This window comes from Aphelocoma coerulescens, chromosome 1, assembly GCF_041296385.1.
Source record: "Aphelocoma coerulescens isolate FSJ_1873_10779 chromosome 1, UR_Acoe_1.0, whole genome shotgun sequence".
Lineage (NCBI taxonomy): Eukaryota > Metazoa > Chordata > Aves > Passeriformes > Corvidae > Aphelocoma > Aphelocoma coerulescens.
Genome location: NC_091013.1, coordinates 19,270,356 through 19,292,378, shown reverse-complemented (window position 1 = coordinate 19,292,378; position 22,023 = coordinate 19,270,356). Strand labels below are relative to the sequence as shown.

Sequence of the window (22,023 nt, the reverse complement as noted above, 5' to 3'; positions counted from 1 at the left end):
TCATGCACTAGCACAAAATATTTCATACGGTGTTTCAGAGTATGCCCAAGCCATTTACATCTGTGCTAGGCCAGCAAGTGCATTTTAGCTGGTAGTTCCATGTTCTCCCAATATAAATAGATGATCAATCATTCTTTGTTGCTATTGTTTTAAATAATAGTTTGAAACCCAATTCACAGTGTGTTAGTACGGCCTGTTCTTTTTGTTCTCCTATCAATACAAGTTTTAACATTAAAAAAGTGCATTGTTTTCATCTGGCTGCAGGAGTACATGTGTTGGGCTCTACTGTAATTTTCTAAGTTCTTGGTTGGTGGGAGAGTGCAGGTGCAAGCCTGAAGAAGAGACTGAAACTCTGGAAAGGCATGAAGTAAAGCACATATCAATCTATTCAGAAAACAAACATACAAATTAAAACACTGAAGTGGAGAAAATCCATTCCCATACTGAGAATTATTGTATTACAGTGTAGAGTTTGTGTGGAGATGAATTTGAATTTCACCTGCCTTCCTGTTCTGCTCAGAGAAAACCTTTGGAGACCTAAACTCCAGTGTCTTATTTAAAGCCCGATGTGTAAGGCAACGCATCTGTACTGTTCTTGTGTCAGGACGCCTGGATTTATCATTTCTCCACAAGATGTGGTATGAAGAGTGCTTGCACTTTAATTATGTTGCCACGAACCGGCCTTGTCATGTTCCTGTCACAACGAGGACTCCGTTCGTTCAGGTCTCTTTCCTGGCATGGGTAGAGAGGTCACAGGATGGTGCCAGAAGCCAGGCGGTGGATTTCAGCCCGATGCCTGTCCTCGGTCCACTACTGATGAGCACTCAGTGCGAGGGCTGAAAGCCAAAAGGCCCTTCCCCACCCTTGGGGCTGCATCGAACCGTGTGATCGTCGAAGGAAAGAGGGCTCTCTTCTTTCCCAAGTTCTTGCTTGCAAGGCCCAGGGTGCTGCTCCCGGACTGGGGAGGAATTGCCTCCTACTCACCAGGGCTCCCCTTCCCCTCTCGCTCAGCGTGCCGGCCTCTGCCCCGGGGAACCGCAGCCGTGTCCCTCACACCCCGACCCACTGCCGTCCTTCCCCGGCACCGCGGCTCGGGAGGCCCCGGGGGGAGCCCTGGGCTCGGCCCGGCGGCCGCAGCGCCGCCTCGGGCTGGAGCCGGCGATCGGCGCTCGCCCGGGCCGCCGCCCGCGCCCTCCGCTCGCCCACCGGAGCGGACACACCACTGGCGAGAGGAGAAACTCCCCCCGGTACACCCTGCGCTCTCCCGAGCACCCCGCCGCCTCCCTCCTCTGGAGCACTGCAGGGGGGCGGCGGACGGCAGCCGCCTCCCCTCCGGCTCCCGGGGCGCGGGCTGCGGGCAGAGCTCCGGCCGGGCAGCCCCGGCGCCGCTCCGTTCCCGGACTTACCCCGGGAGAGCGCACGGCAGGCGGGGAGCGGGGCGGGGGGGAGCGGGGGGAGGGCTGGGCGCAGATGAGCGCTGGTCCTGCGAGATGCTGCACGCCCAGCTCCCCGCCGGAGGGGGGTAGCAGCCGCTGTCTCCGCCGGCTCTTGCTTTTTTGCAAGGGCTGTTGCTGCCGCTGGACGCAACCTTCTCCCGACATGGAGCTGCTGCCGCCGCCGCTGCTGCTGCTGGAGTGAGTGAGTGTGACGGGCAGAGCTAGCCGGCCGCATGGATGGATGTGTTTAGCTTTGTGAAGATTGGGAAGCTCTCCGGGTAGGTGTTTGCCGCCGGCGCCGCCGCTGCTCCGAGAACCGCGGGCGTCCCGCGGCTGCGGACGCTGCCCGTGTCCTGCGGGGGCAGGGAGGGACGGGGGTAGGGAGGGACGGGGGCTGCCCGGCGTGGGGAGCGCCCGCGCCGCTCCCAACTTCTCTGGCAGCGGGGCGAGGGTCTCGGGGTCGGGGTGGGGCGCTGGGCGCTCGCTGCCCCTAGCACCTGCCCGGGCCGCGCCGATGTCCCTGCGCGGGATGGGTCGTCGCCCTCTCCCTTGCGAAGGGACAATGAACTGCGGCCGCAGTTGGGCGAGAGCGGTGCCCTCCTTGAGACGCTGGCCAGAACGGGCGGCCAGAGTGCTCCTGAAAATGCAAAAGCGGCGACAGGAGCCGGAACCGGGGCGCGGTGGCGGTGTTTGAGGGGTGTGTTGGTGTTCGGGGGGTGGTGGCCGCGGTGCGGGTATCGGTCATCTGCCGGAGCGGGGGGCGAAGTTCCGAGGAGCGAGCAGCGCCTGGCCGGGCCGCGCCGCCGGGGGGGGTCTCGCCCTGCCCCTCGGCTCCGCTCCCGCGGTACGCGCCGCCTCGGGCACGCCGGCTCCCCCAGCAGCCGTATTTTTGGAGAAGTGGTGAAATCGTCGCCGCCTCGCATCGTTTGTGAGCGCTGCCCCTCCGTCGTTTCACACGGCGATGGGTGCAGGGGCGGCAGTGGATTTGGCGTCTCTTATCCCTTGCTTGTAAGGCTCGTAGTTGTCGTTGTTTAAATGAGTGGTTGATTTGTATTATTTTTTCTATATTTCTTTGTTTTCCGAATAAACCTTCTCTTGAATGGCCTCAGAGTTGTGGTCTCAGCCTGTGGACTGTTGCGTTCGCAGCTGGTTGCCAGGCCTGGAACTGCATAGATAGATCAAGAGGCACAACAGCCCCTGTTACAATGTTCCCACCGTAGTTAGGCGTAACTGGAGGTAGCCCTTCGCAGGTACACAGGGGACTGTGCTTTATCTCAAAGATGCAGTATGAAAGTACTCGAGTCACATTTTTTTTTTTTTTTCAGGGTTCTGGTGTGAATAATCTTCCTAAAGGATTTAGCTTTGATCACTGTAACTAGGAGTGTTTCTAATTCTTATGATTCACTGGTTCCTACACCATAGTTACCATATCCTTTTCTGTTTATGAGGCAGAAATTGGATGTTGTACAAAAGGGAGAAAGGCCTTGTTAAGGAAATAGAGAAGGTGGCCTGCTCCAGTGACGGTCAGGTAGGGAGCTTGTCAAAATGACAGATGGTCTGTAAAGAACAAATATTGCATGCCTGGAAGTTACTGAGTGCCACAGGTGCTGGCATTGCCTTTATCCCCCAAAATTCCCACCATTGCACCTGGCTGTGCTTACAGCTCTGCTTGTGGCATGCCAACACAGAACAGCTGCTGTCATTCAGGCACATCATTGTCTCATTCTGCTCACAGCAATTTTACACCATGTGACAGTGACAACACAAGCAGCCCCCTCGGCTTGCCTTGGGTGGTGTTACTGGCTGGTACCACTAGAGCTGCAGCAGCAGGAACTACAGCAGAAACTTTGAGGCGAGGGAAAATATGTTCACACAGATAAGGAATAGGTCATGTGGTGTGATATTTATTTCCAGGTAACTGAATTGCATGACCTTCTCCATTTTTTTGGAAACAGTGCTTTAGAAAAGCTCCCAGGTCTTCATGTCACACTTGATCTAGAATCAAAGGCACAGAAAGGGATGTGCCATTCGAAAATGCTTTTATGTCAGGTGCATGGCAGGTTTTAGATATATATTTTGTAAGCTTGGATCTTGGTGTGTACAAAATCTGTAGCTTTCTGCATACTTGAAGACATAGTTAAGATTTGTATTTAAGTAAAGACAGATCATAGAAATTCTCCAGAAGAACCTGAAAGTTCCTCCTGAAATGAAATTGCAAGTTTCAAAGCTTGTATCTGCCTCTGCTTCATTTGAGGATGTGAAATACTTATGGACTGTGTTTATCTTACAGATTGCAGTAAATTATTTGCGTACTGAACGACACTTTTTATTTCTAATTTTCTGGTTGTTAAAAGACATAATAGTTTACACAGGACTTGACTTTACTTGCTGTTTCCTAGGATACAGCCAGGTATCTGTTACAATTTTATGAGACCTTCATGTAGAAGACAGGTTCCAGTGTAAACCCCATTTTTAGTCCCTTTGTGCGTTTGTGTTGGAAAACTAGTTTGCCCAAAAATACCAGTTGTTTGTTGTTAGAAGGAAGGCATTTCTGAAGAAAATATTTAACTGAGAGTGTGATTTACAGGCAGATTACCTACAGAAAGTTGTTTTGAACATGGCTGGTGCTGGAATTTTTTAAAATTTTATTTTGTTGGGCATTCAGGTGTCCTCATCTTGATTTGCAAGTCTTTTATTACAGTTTTAGTTTGCAGCCTTGATTTTGCAGGCAGTGGCACAGCTAAGCTCTGTTTTGCATGACTGCTGGAAGGGATGCTTCCTAAAGTCATGATATGATTTTAATGAATCTGGTAAGAATTTAAATTTTGTCTCGATCAATTAACATATAACATTTTTTATCTGGAATAAGCTTAAGATGAGGTTTGAAGTCCTAGAAGGTGGCTACTGGATATAAAATTTTACATAGCATATATAATTTTTTTATGTTTTAATTATCTATGTGGGGTTTTTTATGTGATACCTTTGTGCATAGGGTCTTTTAGAGACTCTGCTTCTACAACTGCTTCAACAGTTGTCCATACTTGCTGGGTAAGTGGAAAATATGGGCATAATCTGGAAAAGATTATGTGCAGAAAGGGGAGAGAATGCCAAATTGGTTTTATGACAAATGTGATCTCTGGTAATCTTGTCTTTTCCTTGCCTTTGTAGGTCTGTCAAATTGTGTACTATGCATAAAAATACAGATGCTTCATGATAAAGTTTCTGTTGATTTTGAAAGACTGGAGATACCCATCAGACATTGAAAACAAAAATACTGTGTAGAAATAGTGATCACACTTTCCCAGACATAGCCTCTCCCTGCTCCCGTTTTGGAAATTCACCAATCTAGTAGTGGTCTGGAATAAATGTTATGGTAGCAATCTTATGGTGTCATTCTCTGGAGGAAAAAAAAACCCAAACAAACAACCACCTTTTACTGTAATGAATTTCCAAGTGTAGAGAATGTCTGATAAGCCTTGTTTAATGGATCAGTGCTCTGATGTGAAGCTGTACAAGGCAAGTGAATATTTCTGTAGTGTGGGCTGCGTAAGCATGTATGGTGTGGTAGCATCTGTAGTTTGGGAGGGAGGATTAGTGCCATAGGTAAGGTGCATAGCTGAGAGTTGAGGTTGGATCAGAAGTCTCTGTTGCCTGGTATTCTCTCTCAGTTGCTTTTAGCAGCTGCTTGGGGAAAGAGTAGAACGAGGACACGTAAAGAATAGTGATACTTGAGCATAGGTATAAACAGTGGAGGAAGAATGGTGCTGCTGTGCTGAACATGAAAGTTTTCAGATCAAGGTAAATATGAGTACAGGGCATAGTGTCATATTCCTAGTCAGTACTGGACAGATGAACTCTGAAACAATAGGTCAGAATAATGAATGGAAGTTATCAAGAATTTAAGCCTGTATTCATAGAATATATTTTTCTTTGGACTTTTTTAATGGAGAATGACTGTTTTTGTGATGTCTGCTGAGGTCAGCTCTATTACAGAGCTTTCACAGCAGGAAGTAAAACTTTGATATGAAAAGATGCTTGTCTGGATATCACCTGAGTGTGACTGAGTGGGGTTGTGACTCTCCAGTGTTGGGATACAAAGTGCCTGTGCCCCTGTTTGTAGCTTTGCAAGATAGCACTAGGGAGAAGATGACATGACTGTCTGCATGAGTGGCTGTCAAGTTCTAAGCTGTGGCAATACTGCTGAGGTTAGGGTGGACATCTCTGTCCCAAAGTTACACTTGCAGGAGAAGTTCTGAGCTCATGGAGTAATTTGTCACCAGAAAGGAAGTCTCTGGGACATAGGTCTGCAGTATGGGGTAAGAAAGTAGACACCTGTAGACCTTGTTGTAGCTGTTACAAGTATAATTAATGGAGAGTTAACCCCATGTAACAAACAGGAGGATACGGGAAGATTTGGACCTGCCCTTAACAGCGATGCTAATTTCTCTTATGGGGTAGGTAAATTTGTCTAACCTGGATCTTCACTTTGCTGCTCAAGTTTAGCATTGCTATCCATCATCCTTGAATTTAAATTTACTCCATTAAAATGAGATGTGAATAGCCATATCATTGCTACCTAGGCCCTTGGAATTGACTTTAAAACAATGACAACAAAAAAATCCTATCACTCTGAAAGCTCTTCTTTTCAGAGAACAGTCAAATATGGCTTTTCCCTGTGATTATGCTAAAACTGAGGCTGGGTTTCTAACTGAGAAGGAACTTCCTACCAAGTCCTTTTTCATTGAGGTGGATAAATCTCACATTCTTATCTTTAGCTTTTATCTTTCCTTAGCTGGCCATCTCTAGTCAGGTAGACTGCCTTGGTACCTGCACAGATGTTTGGACTTTTGGGTTCTTGCTGCTTATAAAAGTGAAAGAAGCCTAAACAGATGTGGAGCCTTGCATTTGTTCTCTCCCTTTCCAGCCTTTGTAGCCCTGTGCTCAGTTTTGTTCTCTCCAGATACTGTCTTTAGATGTCCTGCCAGACTGGTGTGAAAGGTTCTCTCCTAGATCTGTGCTAAAATGTAGCAGACTAGAAGCTGTGCCTGTATATTCTGAGTACTAAGATCTGTTGTTTTTTTTCTTTGTTTGTTTGTTTGGTTTTTTTTGTTTGTTGTTGTTTTTTTTTGGGGGGGGGGAATAGGGTTGTTTGACTTCATGGTTAAGTTATTTTTATGTGGCCAAGCAGATATATGTTTTTAGATTTAAAGTTCTAAAATTAACCAGTCTGTTGTTTGGTATTTTGAGTTTTTCGTTTGTTTGCTTTTAATTTTTAATTAATTGAAGAATGTTTTGGGATGCTTCTCTGTCTTTATCAGAACAGCACCTTGCTTTATCTGTGATTTTCCTTGCCAAATTTTTATTTTGCTATAAAGTTAAAAAAAAATCCTATCTTAGTGGAGAGACAATTGAAACTGTGATTAACTTACTGATGCTGTTTTGCATATTATTTTTGGAACAATTTTTATGAGTACTCTTTGAAATGACAATATCGTAACTTGTAAGTTATTTTCAGTATTTACAAAAGACCCAGTAAGAAAGCCTATGATTATCCTTTTTATGTTCAAAGGAGGTAATTTAATTCCAAAAAGCATTTTATTATGCTGGATGATAATTCAAATAACCAATAATTCATTTCAGCCTTTTTTCTTGAGGACTGCATTACATTTAGTGGCACATTTGCCTGGTCACATTAATATAGGAGCTTTACCTTATATTTTATTATTTGTCTGTTTTGTTTTGTTAGCTGACACATATAATAAAGACATATGCTTTCATGTTGGTGATGTTGGTAATGTTGTATGTCACAGTGACTTCTGCAGTTTAGAGATTTATTAAAACCACTCCTTGCATTATGAACTCCTGTCAGCTTGTCAAGTGGCCAGTGAATGATGATGCAACTCTGCTAAATGTGTATGTTCTCTATACTGTTTGCCTCGCAATACAGTGCTGAAAAGATGTAACCAGGAACAACATTGTCTCCAGAAATTTTTGAGGGAAAAAAAAAAAAAAAGAGGATAAACTCACAGTAATGCTTTCTTTCTCCATCTTCTACTAATTACTGAAGAAGATGGAAAGAAAACTTTGAGAATTGATTTAAGAAAAATCAAAATGTGCAGGTTCAATATAATGCTGTCATTTCTAGGAGGATGTGTTTTCCGTTTGCTTTTGCTTTATTTTGGAAAACTTCAATCTGTGATGTAAAATCATTGGTGATATGGCTGAATCAAGAATCTTGGGATAGTTTCTCTTGTAACTGTAGCCTGTACCAGTGTTCTTGTGTGTGCATGTTTAAGTAATTCTGTTAAAATTTTCATATGGTTTGAGAAGATATGAAAAGTTTTTTTCATGGATTTTTGCCTCTGTATTCACTGGTACCAGGATGAGCCTGAGGTTTTTTATAGTTTTTCTTTAGTCTTTTGAGGGGGGAGAAGGTTTGCTTGTTCATGGTCTGATTTGGTCGGTTTGTTTGTTTTTGAGAAGCCTGCTTTTCAGCCTGACAGATTCATGTGGGAAATTTCAGTTAAATTGAAAAAAATTCTCACCATAGCAGTAATAAAAAATGAGAATATTTTTCCATATTTTGCAGCATTCTAGGTCATTATGGAAGTGTATCAAGCTGTTCATAGGGAATACAAATCATGACCTGAAATAATGAGAGGATAATACATGGTCTCAGCTCCGCTTGTAATGTGGCGCAGAAGGGGTATTTTACTGCTCTTGACAGCATTTCCAAGCAGTTATGTCAGATCTATAACAACTTAGTATCTGACTGATGAGATAAAGAATAGACTAAAGTCATGTAGGAGCCACCATCTCTTATAAAATGAACCATCATCTGGGAAGGATCTCTAACTGCTGTAGACAAATAATGCAAAATCACATGTGAGGAAAGGAAAGGTAATTTTGGATTCCAGTCCAACTGTGTCATGCACAAATAGCTCTATTAAATCAGGGAAGACCATCCAGGTATGTGAATTACTCATTTTTATGGATGTTTGCACATAACCTATTTGGATCCACGTTATGGAAACTTTTGGTGCTGATAAAGTATCAGTGTTTAAATACTGTAGGGACATGCTAGAATAGGAATTGACTTCTGATAACCAAACTGTATTTAAAGCTGCTTTCTATAATCATGAATAAAAGTATTAGTTTTGTGACGTACCTTGAAGAAATTTGTGAAGTGAAAAGGCTGCATATTTATTGAAGGTATGTTTAAAGACTTTAAAATAATCAGAGAGACTCTGTTTCCAGTAATTATTCCATTGACTGGAAATGAAGCAAATAACAGTGCCAGTAGTATAAATTTCAGTAAGTAATTGCATTTCAAATCCTGGTGAAATCCACACTGCTTAAAATCTAAACCTGTGAAAGTACATTGGAGCTAGAGATATAAAGTACTCCAGAACTCAAAAGTCTCTCTGACCTAAATTAGGACCTGATGTTGTAGAAGTTTCTACCAGTATTCCTTTAGTTCAGAGTGTATACTCCCTTTAATAGGTTAATTATTGGCTACAAACGGAGAAATTAATTTTCCTTAGTTTTAATAACCTACATTTTTAATTATAATAAAGTCAGTGAGTGGACTTGTCAGGTATCAGTTTTAGCTATGGGAGTGTGGGGAGATAAAGTTCTGCAGAATAGATGGATATCTTTCATGATTTTGAGAACTGCTGGTAGAAAAATAGATTTATACAGAGAATAGCAAGAAGGGGGTGAAGAATAAGAAGGAATATTTGTATGCTAGAGTCAAATGATGAGAATGAATCTTCTTATGATCTGGCTCTTGATAGAGTTTATTTTTGGATTTTGCTTGAAATTTTTGAAACTTTAAGGGAAAGAGACTTGGGATATTGCAAGGTATTATGACTTTTTTGTATCTACAGATAGTCAAAACAAAAAGGCAGGTATGTGTGGATTGATGAAAACTACTTAGTGATTTACATGAACAGTCAAAAGACCAAAAAAGTCTCCCTTCTGTTCTGCAGAATTAATTTCTGCATATATCCTTTTTGTTTGTTTTTTGGTGAGTGGAAGAGAGAAGACATAATTGTTGAAACTAACACTGTTTAAGAAGAAAATCTAAAATCAGTTTTTCTAAAACTTTGCAGTACTGATTGTACCCTATTTAGAGTGAAGGTTTTCATTAAGGTTTGTGCATGATTGAGTTTTAATTGTTCAGATGAACTGTCAGCTCTTCTCATATAAGTGGTAACATATTTGTTTAAAATACTTTTCCAGCATTGTGCAGCCTGTAAGGTTTTGCTTATGTTGCTTATAGATTTTGCAGTTTCACTGTTTGTTTTTAATCTTGAATTTGTGATTATATTCCTCTGGATTTGGCACTACTCGTGTTTGGAAAGCAAAATGGCAGTAAATGTTACAGGAGTACTAGCAGTTGCAGAGCCATGTAAAACAAGCCAGGCATGTGTTACAAGTCCGAGCTGCCTTATTTCACTTGTGCTCTGTGTTTGACTGAAATAGAGCAGTAGAGGACTAGAGAAGAAATCTGGAAATAGTCCATATCTAAGCAGATTTGTAGAGGCAGGCTACTTCATTACCTGGATGTCTGGATGATGGCACTGACTTTGACTTGCTCTAAATGAGGCTGTGACAACCCTTGAGGCATCTATGACAGGAGCCTTGAGAGAGTGGAGATTGCAATTGCACAGACGAGCCTGCCCCAGTGGGGATAAAGTTCAAACTTTGGGGTTGGAACTAGATGATCTTTAAGGTCCCTTACAACCCAAACCATTCTATGATCCTATGATTTTTCTTTGCTTGTGATGTTAGACCTTTATCCCACAAAAAATAATTTGAAGATTACTATGGCAATACCTTCAAAGCCTTACCCACTCTAGAAAGGGGTGGGCTGTCTGTTTAACTGCAATATGTAACAGGTTGCACACCTTTATCACAGAAAAGACAAGCTTTGTTCTGACTGTACAATGGGACTGATAAGTCAAAATGTAGTACATGCGTTCAGGTAGATGTTATCAAATTTCATGGGTTTTTTACTGGCATTAGGTTTTGGATCATATGAAAATTGCTGTATAAAGGCATCTGCTTTTCTTGGTTTTTATTTTTGACTTGTCGCAAATCTCAAATGATGTTCACTGAATTTTTAATTTTCATCTTTGAAGAATTTTTTTTCCCAGTAAAAGAGGCAGATATTTTTCTTATGAAGTTGGCTATCTGCCTAGGTCTTTGCTTTGCATAATGTATTGTACGTTACCTGTCATGTTTACAAGGAGTGCCTTCTCCTCTGTCAGGGCCCACAGTGAAGGGGGACAGGGAAAAACTGCACATGGGGAATGATGTGTACTTGACTATTCTGCTTTGAAGGCAGGGTGAGTATGGGCTACAGCGTGTAATAGTGGAGGAATGGCAAAGGTAGGAAGAGAGAAACTGGAGAAAGGAAGTTAATGAGTGTTGTATTGGATGGGGGCTAATTTGCCATGAGTGAATTGAACTAACTGGTCAAGACTAGCTGATCTTTATGTGAACTTGCATTGTTGCCTGGGTAGGAGTTTATTTGCTTCATAAGGCTGGTTGAATTAATTGGTGAGATGTGCTGTAATCTGTGTGACTGCTGTTTTAAAAAAAGGAAAAATTCACTCCAGCATTGGAACAAAAACAACTTTTTTGTTTTCTAAGGTCTTGAATTTTTTTTTAAAGTCTTTCTTTCTCTAGGGGGTTTCTGGTGGCTAAGCTTGAACTAACTCAACACATGAAATAAGATGGCGGTCCTTGACTCCCTATGTATTTTCTGTCTAAAAGACCCTGTAATAAGGATGGTGCTTTTTCTCAGGGTGATGCTCATCCCCTGCATTGGTTCACAGGTCAGCCCTGTGGCTTTTCCCCCCTGCTTTGAATGCAGATAACTTGACTGCAAAATCTGTAGTCTTTGGGGAATGCATTTATGTTTCATTTTGACTTTAAAAAAGTCCAAAAAGCCAGAAAGCATTTGGCTTTTTTTTTTTTTTTTAAATTGGTATGGGGAAGAATAAGGAGTAAGCCCTTGTACTCTGAGGCACTTTGAGAGGGCACTTCCATAATATGATCAGCCTCATGTAACATCTGATGGTAGAAGACCTAATGAGGCTGTGGTGTCTGATTTACACTTTCTTTTGCTTTTTAGTTTCCTCATTTTGTCCTCTGCAGCCCTTTATGTCTCACACCATGGTGAGCTACTTCAGGGACTAAAACCACTAGAAAACTGGTTTTAGTTTGTTTCATTTCTGCTGATGTAGATATCTAAACTGGCTTGGCAGAGGTGATTGGAGCATGTTGTCTTGGGCAGCAAGATGGAAGGGGAGAAGGGGAAGTGGAGCTTCTGGTGTATGCTGAGCTCTGTTACAGTGCACCCCATTTGGTGGTGGGTGCTGCTGTGGGAGAACATGGAGGTGAGACCTTTCTTCAGGTACCTCTGGGAGCTGAGAAGTGGGGAGGCTATGTGAGAACCCCACAGCTGAGCAAATCCAGGAAGAGGGGAGTTGCTGCAAAAGATGGCTTGGAGTGAGGAGAAACTGCTTCAGCCCCTCTGAAATTCCTTAGGTCTTTCCTGGTTTCTCATGCTTCCCTATCTTTTCCTGCCTTTGAAGCCTGTTCTGCTGCCTTCAATTGACTTGGCTTTGCTCAAGCACTTGGGAAATCCAGTGCAGGTTCTGCATGCTAAATGCAGCTTTTGGGTGTCCTGCACATCCTGATGTCTCAAGGTATTGCACCCTTGCTCTCGTGCCATGCAGTTTAAAGAAACTGGCTTCCTGTTCTGTTTAAAAGCAGATTTCTAATAATATTTTTACCTTATTAGGCAGGAGAGGAGTGTGGTTGTCCAAGGGATTAATTTTTCCAGATTGCTTGTAGAAGAGGAACTGCCCAGGATAAATGAGAGGTTGTTTAAATTTTTTTGGTTATCTTTTAAATAATGAACATGCGTTCATTCCTAGCAGCAAGTTTGCAGTTATATCCTTTCCATGGACGTGTTTTCCAGGTTCTGGAAGCTGTCTGAAGAGATAAAAGGTGTCTTTCAAATGCTCTATTTCTGAACTTGGAAAGAACATCATACAGAAGCAAGTATAGTGTGTCTGTGCTACTTCTGAGACCACAAAAAATAACTGGAGAGTATTAATGGCTTGCTTTTCAAATGCTCTTCATCTTTAAACTGGAAATGGGAGTTTTATAGGTGCATAATTAGCCTGAATTTTTAATTATGCTTTGAACCATGCGGCTTTCTCTTTTTTAACACCATCAGTAGTAAACTTTGAGGAGTTTCCATAGAGCAATTTTTCACTTCCCTCTGTATCTTTTGTCATTTGTTATACATATATGGCACTTCATCAGCCCCCTTCCTTGTTGATCACTTTCATACTTTGCAATGTTTATCCATCAACTCTATCACATCGTTGAAAATGTTGTCTAAAAAAGGCGGTGGTTACAGGGATCTTGAAGGATACATCTAAAGGAGAACTCTAAAAAACCTCACAACAAATTATTCTATAGAAAAATTTTGATTTAGAACAATTAAATCTCTTTTGGCTTGGGTGTTTTATTGTAAAAAAATAATGTGTATAGTGTATCAAAGGAAGTACTGTCAGGATGCACATTTAAAACTATGTAGCTTTTACACATTTTTTTCTAGATGGCTAACATCATGCATCTGCATGGCTTATAGTTAGCATGTCTTACAGAAGACCACTTTATAAGTAATATCCTTGGAATATGAACAGTGGAATGCAAGTCTGTTTTGCTTTAGTTGACATGTTTGGATAAAAAAACTTCCAATATCTTTATTTTTTGATGCTGAATATATTGCACATTTGTTTACTGATACAAAGGTGTGTTCTTTCAAAGCAAAACATTGATTATTATTCTTCTCTTTTGATGGCTTTAATAGGCATTAAGGTCCTATATAGGTCTTGTTGAGAAAGGGGTGTTCTGAGATGGCAGTGTGGAAAGCTGGCAGATTCTTTGCCCCTGCCACTTGTTTCCATAGCTGTCCTGTTGGTCCATGGTATCTGGGTGTGCTACTTGGTGCAGTGACTGTTTAATAGATTTTAATAGTAGCCTGCTATGTAAAGGGTAAAGGATGAATTTCACTCTTCCAGATGTCAGTGCAAACTTCCTCCTTCATGTCAGCAAAAGTACTTTGTTGTTCTTTATTGGCAGAATGTTGATGTGCTTCTTGTTGTGTTTTCTAAAGCTCATCCAGACCTCATAGTGTTCTTAAGCCTTGTAATGACCAGACAAATGTATGTTTTTGGAAATGTTTCCTTTTCATTAGTGTTCTTTAGCCATTAATGTCAGAGTTCATCCCATTTTCTCATGTTACGTGCTGGTTCTGAAAAAGAGAAATTCTGTTTTCATGTTAAATGTTTAAAATGTTTCTTTCATAGGAGAAGGTAAAGCAGCATTAATTTCAATTTTTTTTTTCCCTGAACAGTTCGTAGTTCAGTGCTGCAATGAGCAGCTTTCCAATTAGAGGACACAATACCTGTTCTACTGGGTGTTATTTCAAAATGGCTGAAATTTATTTTAGTTACATAAAATGTTACTAGTAGTATTTGTATATATTTGTTTACCAGGCTGTAATCATAACAACCGACATTTAATCTGCTCATTCAACATATTCTTTTTTTATCTTCTATAAATATGATGGTAAGCAGAAAACAGTTTGTCTCTCAATTTCTGTGGTGTGGTTTGCTGTTTTATTTCTGTTCCCCCATCTCCCTCCCATCAGTTTCCAACTCAAGCAGCTTTCTTCTGCTGGTTCCCCTCTTTCACAGTGAGTACTTAATTCTGACTCACCAGTTATTGTGATTGGACTGCTTGGCAGTATTGGCAGGGGCACAGTGTGTGTGGGCACTCTGACACACCCTTCTGATCCAGATCTCTTTTTTATTAATTAGTTCAGTATTCTGGCTTTTAAAGGTGTTGGGGGAATAGGTGGTTTAGGCTTTCATTTATACTTATGTTCAGGGGAGAAGAGTTTTGAGCATTAGACAGCAAATTCATGGTGATTCTGCCTTTAGTGAACAGTGGCAGGAAGGTATAAAGTTTGTGTAGTGTTATGTGAAACCATAAGGAAACTTTGCTCTTGTTTTTGTGTGGTCTTTGCTAAAGCTGGGTTTGTAAGAATGGCATGGCTACTTTGTTTTTCAGGTACATAATAATTGTTTTATTCTCTCTTTATGTCGTCATTTTTTTCTTTCTGAACCGAGAGGCACAGCCCCTATAACTAAAATGCGGTGGATTTTTCTCCTTCCAGCCAGTGTGCACACTGCATAGGCCAAATAACTCTGTGTACAGTGTCTCTTTACTCAGTAAATAACAGTGTAACTTGAATCACAGCCAAAACTTTCTTTGCAGGCTTAACTGTTGCTCTTTCATCCAGTAGGACCTGCCTGTCCCAGGTGCCATTTGCCTGTGCCTGACCAGCCACAACTGGCCCCAAATACCCGAGCAGAGTTAATGAAGCGCCCTCAGCACAGAGCTGCGGTACCTACTGCTGTCAGGTTGGGTGAGGGAAGAAAACCTCCTATACGTATTTTGGGTCTGCTTCCCTGTGCTGATGGAGTGCTTCAGAATGTGATGGTTCCCAGGCTTGGCAGACCCTTCAGCAGGGATGTATAATTGATGCTATGTTGAAAGATGACACCACCTATTCTTCAACCTGGCAAACTTCGTTCCGCAACCAGTTTGAATAATTTGCTGAAAGCCTGGCGTTAATAATGACAAAGCAGCTGAATGTTTGGTGATTTAGGGGTCTGTAAATGCACCATTGTGTACACATGCCCACTCAGCTTACCGTACAGCTCCTATAAAATAGGTATTGAGAGTCTTTGCTATATAAATGGAACAGTCATTTTGAATGCAAAGACCATGGCTTTCCATTCTCAAGATAGACTTCCATAACTTATGCCTGTTGTATTGAAAGTTATGGTTGTTTCACAGTAGAAGAAAAAAATACTATTTCACCTCTGAGAAAGGTATTTCTGCAGTTAAGTGCCTGGTGACTTGTTTAGTATTTTTTGACATTTATCAATACATACAAATACTTAGTGATAAGGATGGTGGGCAGCTGAAAGGAAAACTTACCTGTGTAGTGATCAGGCACTGGGCTTAATGTAAAGATCAGATCACAGAATTAATCTGTCACCTGGTAAAACATGGGAGAGAATTTTGTTCTGGAAAAAGCCACTAGTTCTAATTATCTGGTTTGTTGTGTATTTCTTTTGATTTCATGATAGTGGGGTGGACAAAACCCCAACAATTAAAGACAATTTTTTACTATTTATTTTTTTCTCTTGGAAAGAGCTAGGTGTTTGGTATCTGGCTGTCTGTAAGCTGATGAATACTGAACTTACACATGAGGATATATAAATTTCAAGCTGGTTTTTAAAATTTAAGGCTGCCTTTGGCATTTCATTCTACCAGGTAGATATTGGGCATTAATTATGAATTTTCTAAAGGACATGCTATTTCCATGTGGAATTGTCTCAAAACATGCTTTTCTAGTGCATAATTAAAAATACCCATGCTTAATTTAAAAATGCACTTTTTACATTTCGGTTTTAAAACTGTCTGCTTTCCTCTGCCCCATGTCCCTATGGTGATTCTGATTGATTGCAGTGGCACTTAGTGGTGACAGAAGAGTGCATCACCTGCAGTCAAGCTCACTTTCTTCTGGATTTAGTCAGGAGTCTGCTCCCTTGGATGGGAACTCCAAAAGCATTACTGGTAGACTTTTTTTTTCCCCCTGCTTTCTTTTTTTTTTTTTTTTTCCATTCTGATTTTTACTTCCACAGTTCAGAAAATCAGGAGAAATGCTTTTGCTGAGAATGTTTAGTGTGACATGTCTGTCAGTAGCTTGGAAGGAGCTTTTCATTCATGTTACTGGGTAACTTCTTAATGCAAAATAAACCCTTATATTTTCCTGAGTTACTTGTAGAAAACCCATCGGCATCCAACGGCAGGATTTAAATGGAGAGTGTTCTGTTCATCCGCTGGATAAGGAGTGGACTTGGCAATGTTTTTTAAAGCATTGTTTAGCTTCCACTGTAATGGGGAATAGATTCACAGATCTGGTGAGACAATCCACGCTCACCCGGAACACTGTGCGTAGTTTTAGATACAGTTTTAAAAAAGTGCTGGAGGACAGGAAGAACTTCCACATGCTGGTAAGTATTTGGGAACTGATGAAAAAAAGGACTTTCTTAGAGGTACACAAAACTAAATTTTTAGGTGAGGTAAAGCATGGGTTTGATATTTATCCTTATTTCATCAAAAACTTTGGACTTCCAGAGTAATTAAAAAGAGAAAAAGGAAGAAAAGGCAGAACAGACTTAAGAGGGAGAAGTTTTATGAAACAATGTGTGCATCCAAAACGAGCGCCTGTTCAGTAGCTGTGCTCTTTGCAAGCCTTAAATACCATCAAGAGCTGGATTTTTCTGGAACGTTATAGTCTGATTTAGCATAAAATGTGTTAGAATCTGTGTTTCCGTGGCATGTAATTGGACTTCTAGCTGATGAAATTAGGCAGAAAGGTCTAAAGGTCAGTTTGCTTCAGATTTCAGTTGTATTTGGCCTTAGTATGGATAAGGCATCATGAGGAATAGCATTTTGGAAAACGTTCTATTCTATTTGTTGGCACAACATATTGCTGCCACAAAGAAAACATGAGCTTTAAGCTTTCATATGCTTCACTGGGAAAAATGTCTTCTCATCCATCTTCAATGGGCTGCACAGCATAGCACTTAGTTCTTAATATGAACTGTAATTTAGAAGGATATTCAAAATGTAGCAGTCTGTATATGTTGGTAAAAACAAAATTGAATTCAATCACCATTTTTCCACTTGGAGAGGATAAATAGTAAATAAAGTGATGAGAATCTGGAAGACATGCTGTTGGTCAGCTGATGAGCATTTGTTGGTAAATTAAATTATGATGACTTATGTTTAGATTTCTCCAGAGGTTTTTTTTTTTGGTAGTTTAAATGTTCACTTGTCTACAGGAACTGTAGAATAAATAAAAAATGTGGAGGGCAAGAAATAATCTACATACTCTTGAGTGTCCCTACATTTTCTATTTGGTATGCAAAAGTGAACTGCTGTTACCTAGTTTCATGTACATTAACTTCTGTGTGAGTTTATAAGCACCATTTCTGGAGCTGTCTACAGATCATGCAGAATCATTGAACAAATCATTCCAGAAACTAAAAAGGCTGTATGCCAAATGAGATTTGATTGCTGCTGAGGTAAGTGTGTAGGTGAACTATAAAGCCCATTTTCAATGATGTGATATATTCTAAAGTTTTGGTGACCTCCAAAAGCTACAGAAGAATCCAAGTAACTTTGTTATCACAAAAAAAAACTGTCCTTAGGTATGAAAATTTACACCACATCCCTGAGGCTATTGAGTGTTCCAGACCAGTTCATGTTGGCTAATACAGAATACCAGATGTCCCTGATGAGCAGATCTGGGAAACCATTTGGCAGTAGCTAGTAGAGAATATCATTAGGCACAATGGTGTTGCAGAATTTCTGCCCTTCTTTGGATTTTGTGCATTTCATATCCCCTCTGAAGGCTGGAGATCTGAGCCAACATCTGTCACTCCCGACTACCAGGCATTAGGATATTCCAGGAAGAAAGAATTCTGTTGCAAATACAAGAATGAAAATGGAGTAGTGAAGAATATAATGTCTGACTCTTAAGTAGTTGTAATTAACTGCTTAGGAAAGGGACTCCTTTGATTCCAGACCCTTTTCCTGGGCTTATCCAGGGCTTTAATTCTCTCATTCTAACACAGGTAAGCAGGGCAGAGATGAGGCTTAGCGCTCCCAAGAGCCAGCAGCTTCTGCAGCTGCCCTCCATCTCATTCCATTAACCATTCCCAAATCATTCATATGTACAAAGGTGCCTAGACTATGTTCCTCCCTTCCTTTACTCAACTTTGCCTCTGTTTAGTCCCACTTTGTAGCATATATGCCACATGCTCCTGAGAAAACCGTGGATTATTTTACTTGTTCTATTTTCACCCAGACTTAACATTTCTTCAAATACTTTTATTAGAGGGTAGTCACAAATTTTCATTTTGTTGTAAAATAAAGCCAGATAAAGTAATCCAAATCCAGCAAGGCTCCAAAGAACATGTATTTTGACAGCTTCTACCAAAATGACTTAAGAGGGCTATGCTACTGGCAACTATAGTTTTCTCAAAATAGACCTCCACTGCAGTGCAACGTTACGCTGGAACAGTCAGCTATGGTGCAGTTGGCTTTTTTCCCCCCTTCCTTTTCCTGTACTTCATTGATGCCAAAGACAGTATAGCTAAATAACCTAATTTATTACTTTTATTATGAAAATAAATATATAAATGATTAAAATGCATTCTAAGCTTGAAAGGGAAAGCCTCTTACGCCAGACATATCCAAATATGAGCCTTTAATGTCACTGGATTTTTTCCTTGAGGAAGGTGCTGGACTGTGTGTTCTGTTACACATGATGGTTTTCCAAAGCTAAAATTAACATTAGGATAGGCTTAAAAAATTAGCTGGAAGCTATTTTTGTGCCGTCCTTGGAAGCTGCGCACTTGCTATTTTGTGTTGAGCAGTGAAATAAAATAAATCACTCTCATGAGTACTGATCTGGGTTATTTCGGTAGCATGCTCCACCACAGCAGGTGGTTAAGTGTGCAGGTCATGAATGCTTTCTTTGTGGCTTTTAGTTGTTTTTTGTGGAGGAGGGACTGCAGATAGTGGTGGCTGTGTTGGGGTGGTCTCCATGTCACCCTACTGTGGTTGTGCCGTATTCTTGTAAAGCCAGAAGAGGGAGCACAAATGGAAGACCTTGTTTCTAAGACGTGACTTAGCTCCATGAGGTGGATCCCAAGCCATGGAAATGCTGAGGTCACGTGTAAAGTCAGGGTGCCTTACTCTATTAGATTTCATGTGAATAAAGAATGAGAAATACGAGCCTGGTGTGGGCTCCAAAAGGGAGGAAGGGGGCTCAGTAGAGGAAGTGAAAAGACTAGGAAAAACTGTGCTTGGCACGAGACTTTTAAAGCAAAAGCAAATTGTGGTTTGCTATTTAAAGTTAGCAAGTGTATTTGGTTTGTAAGATCAGGAGTGCTTTTCATGAATCAAGAAGAAATTTTTGTGTTGCTGTGCAGATCAGATATGTTGGATAGTTGATACTCATGCTTTCTACAGCTTTTTAAAATGTAGTTTATTAAATACAGCTGTTGTGTCTTATCATAGGTCCTGTAGCATGTTCCTAAGGTCTTTCTTGTTTTTTATAAGCACACTGATTTACAGGATTGCTAGTTTGCAAATATATAAAAATTTATATGTACTTCTACAAATTATGTATTTTTAATGGTAATTGCAAACATTGTGTGATGAGCAAAGGTAGTATTGAAACTAATCACTAATAGGAAGTATGTAAGGAGACTGAGGTGTTGATTAAATTTTACAAATTGGTATCCTTGATGGCAATAGCTATTTTGGTTGCAAAGGCTTGTTGACAGATATGCAACTGCTTCCTACTCAAATTAGGAGACCTTTCAAGAGTATAGTCTTCTCCTGAGTGTTTTCTGAGACTTTGACTGCACTGGCTTGTTTGAGGAGTGTGATACAGGTGAATGATATCTTGAAAAGAATAATTTAAAAAGCAAAGCTGCAGTCTTATTAGCCTCTTGCATTCTTTTTTTTTTTTTCTGTATTTTTGGTTTGTTTTGTTTTTCAGTTCATTGTTGGGATAGAACGCCAAATTTCATGTCTGCATCTATTTGCTTTATTAGTTTAGATGTGCCATTTCCAGCGTTATGCTCGTAGACTTAACAAGCTAATCTGGGAGACTAAAGCAGAACTGTCATTTTGAAGCTACTCAGCTGAAGTCTCTTTGAAATCAGTGTAGAAAGCTCCAAGACTATTTTTGTTCCCTTTTTAATTTTTAGAGAAGATGTATTGACGTGTTATATTACGCTGCTAGTGGTCCCTAGAAGAGCTGTTACAGAAATGCTGCCTCTTTAAAGCCCTCTAGAGGTTAGTCCCCAAATGGACATTATTTATATTTAGGGACTATACTGGTCTGAAGGCAGACTTGGGATGACTTCAGGATGTCCCTTTTCTTGAGACAATTGTTTCTTAAACTGTATACTACTGAATTTGGTGAAAGTATTTTAGTGCTTAAGCGAGGAAAGATGGCCCATTAGAACTGTAGTCTGTGACAACATTGCATGATAAAAGAGAAAGGCACCACTAAATTAGGAGTGCTAGCATAATTCCTCTCTCTTGATACAGCTTGTTTACTGTCACTCACAGAACCTTCCAGGACTGTGGAGTATTTATCTGTGCTGTGCCCTTTAAAAGCTGTGTTCCCACAGTGTGGTCATCTCTTCTTCCTGTCTACTTGGGTTGCTCTGCCAGAGATCAAGGAGGAGGTGATTGAAGCCATTTCTTTTTGTTTGTTTTCTTTCCCCTTGAAGAAGACTGAGGCTATGAAAGGTCTGTGGTGAGCTGCCACTCCTCCCTCAGGATTCCTTTACGTCCTTCCTTTACGTCCTTCCTTTACGTCCTCAGTCCTCATCATATAAGCTCTTTGAAGTTCACATGTCAGGAAGCATTTGATCATCCCTATAGCAAGAAAGTGCTGAACTAATGACAGCAAACGCTGGTGAAACAGGTTAATTTCACATTCTTTAGCAAGCAAATTAAATGCATGATAAATCAGATTGTTGTCACACTGACTGTGCTTGTGCTATACATAATATTTCAGAGTAATGGAATTATCATAGAATCATAGACTATGCTGAGTTAGAAGGGACCTATCAGGATCATCAAGTCCAACTCCTGGCCCTGCACAGTCACACACGTGCCTGAGAGCGTTGTTTGAATACTTCTTGAAATCTGTCAGGCTTTAAAAGCCCGTTCCAGTGCTCAAACGTCCTTCAGGTGAAAATCCTTTTCCTGACATCTAACCTAAACCTCCATCTCAGCTTCATGCCATCTCCTCAAAGCCTGACACTGGTCACAAGAGTGAAGAGATTGGTACCTGGCCCTCCGCTTCCCCTTGTGAGGATGTTGAAGATCACAAGGAGGTCTCCCCTCAGGCTTCTCTTCTCCAGGCTGAACAGACTTCAGCTTCTCCTCATACGGATTCCTGTCAAGGCTCTTCACCATCCTCATTGGTCCTCTTTTGGACACCCTCTAATAGCTTGATGCATTTTTTTGTATTGTGGTGCCCAAAACTGCCCCCAGCACTTGAGGTGAGGCTGCCCCAGTGCAGAGCAGAGCAGGACAATCCCCTCCCTTGCCCGGCTGGTACTGCTGTGCCTGATGCCCCCAGGACACAGCTGGCTCTCCTGGCTGACTCATATTCAAATTGCCATTGACCACAACCCCCATGTCCCTTTCCACAGCACTGCTCTTAGCCTCTAATTTTCTAGTCTATACATGCAACCAGGGTTTCCCCATCCCAGGTGTGGAATACAGCACTTTCCCTTGTTAAACTTCATATGGTTGGTGATTGCCCATCATTGCCTTTCATATGGTTGGTAATGGCCAATTTGTTGATGTCTCTCTG

The 22,023-nt window shown here is 41.2% G+C and overlaps 1 protein-coding gene across 1 annotated transcript in view; it reads left to right on the top strand.

Annotated features, from left to right (window-relative positions):
* Positions 1-1,522: 1,522 nt before the first annotated feature.
* The window catches only part of FRMPD4 (FERM and PDZ domain containing 4), a 307,719-nt gene continuing 287,218 nt past the window's right edge, over positions 1,523-22,023 (top strand). Inside the window, exon 1 of the mRNA XM_069003569.1 lies at positions 1,523-1,714. Within this exon, the coding sequence (XP_068859670.1) occupies positions 1,674-1,714 (41 nt within the window). The 5' untranslated portion in view covers positions 1,523-1,673. The remainder of the gene's footprint in view (positions 1,715-22,023) is intronic.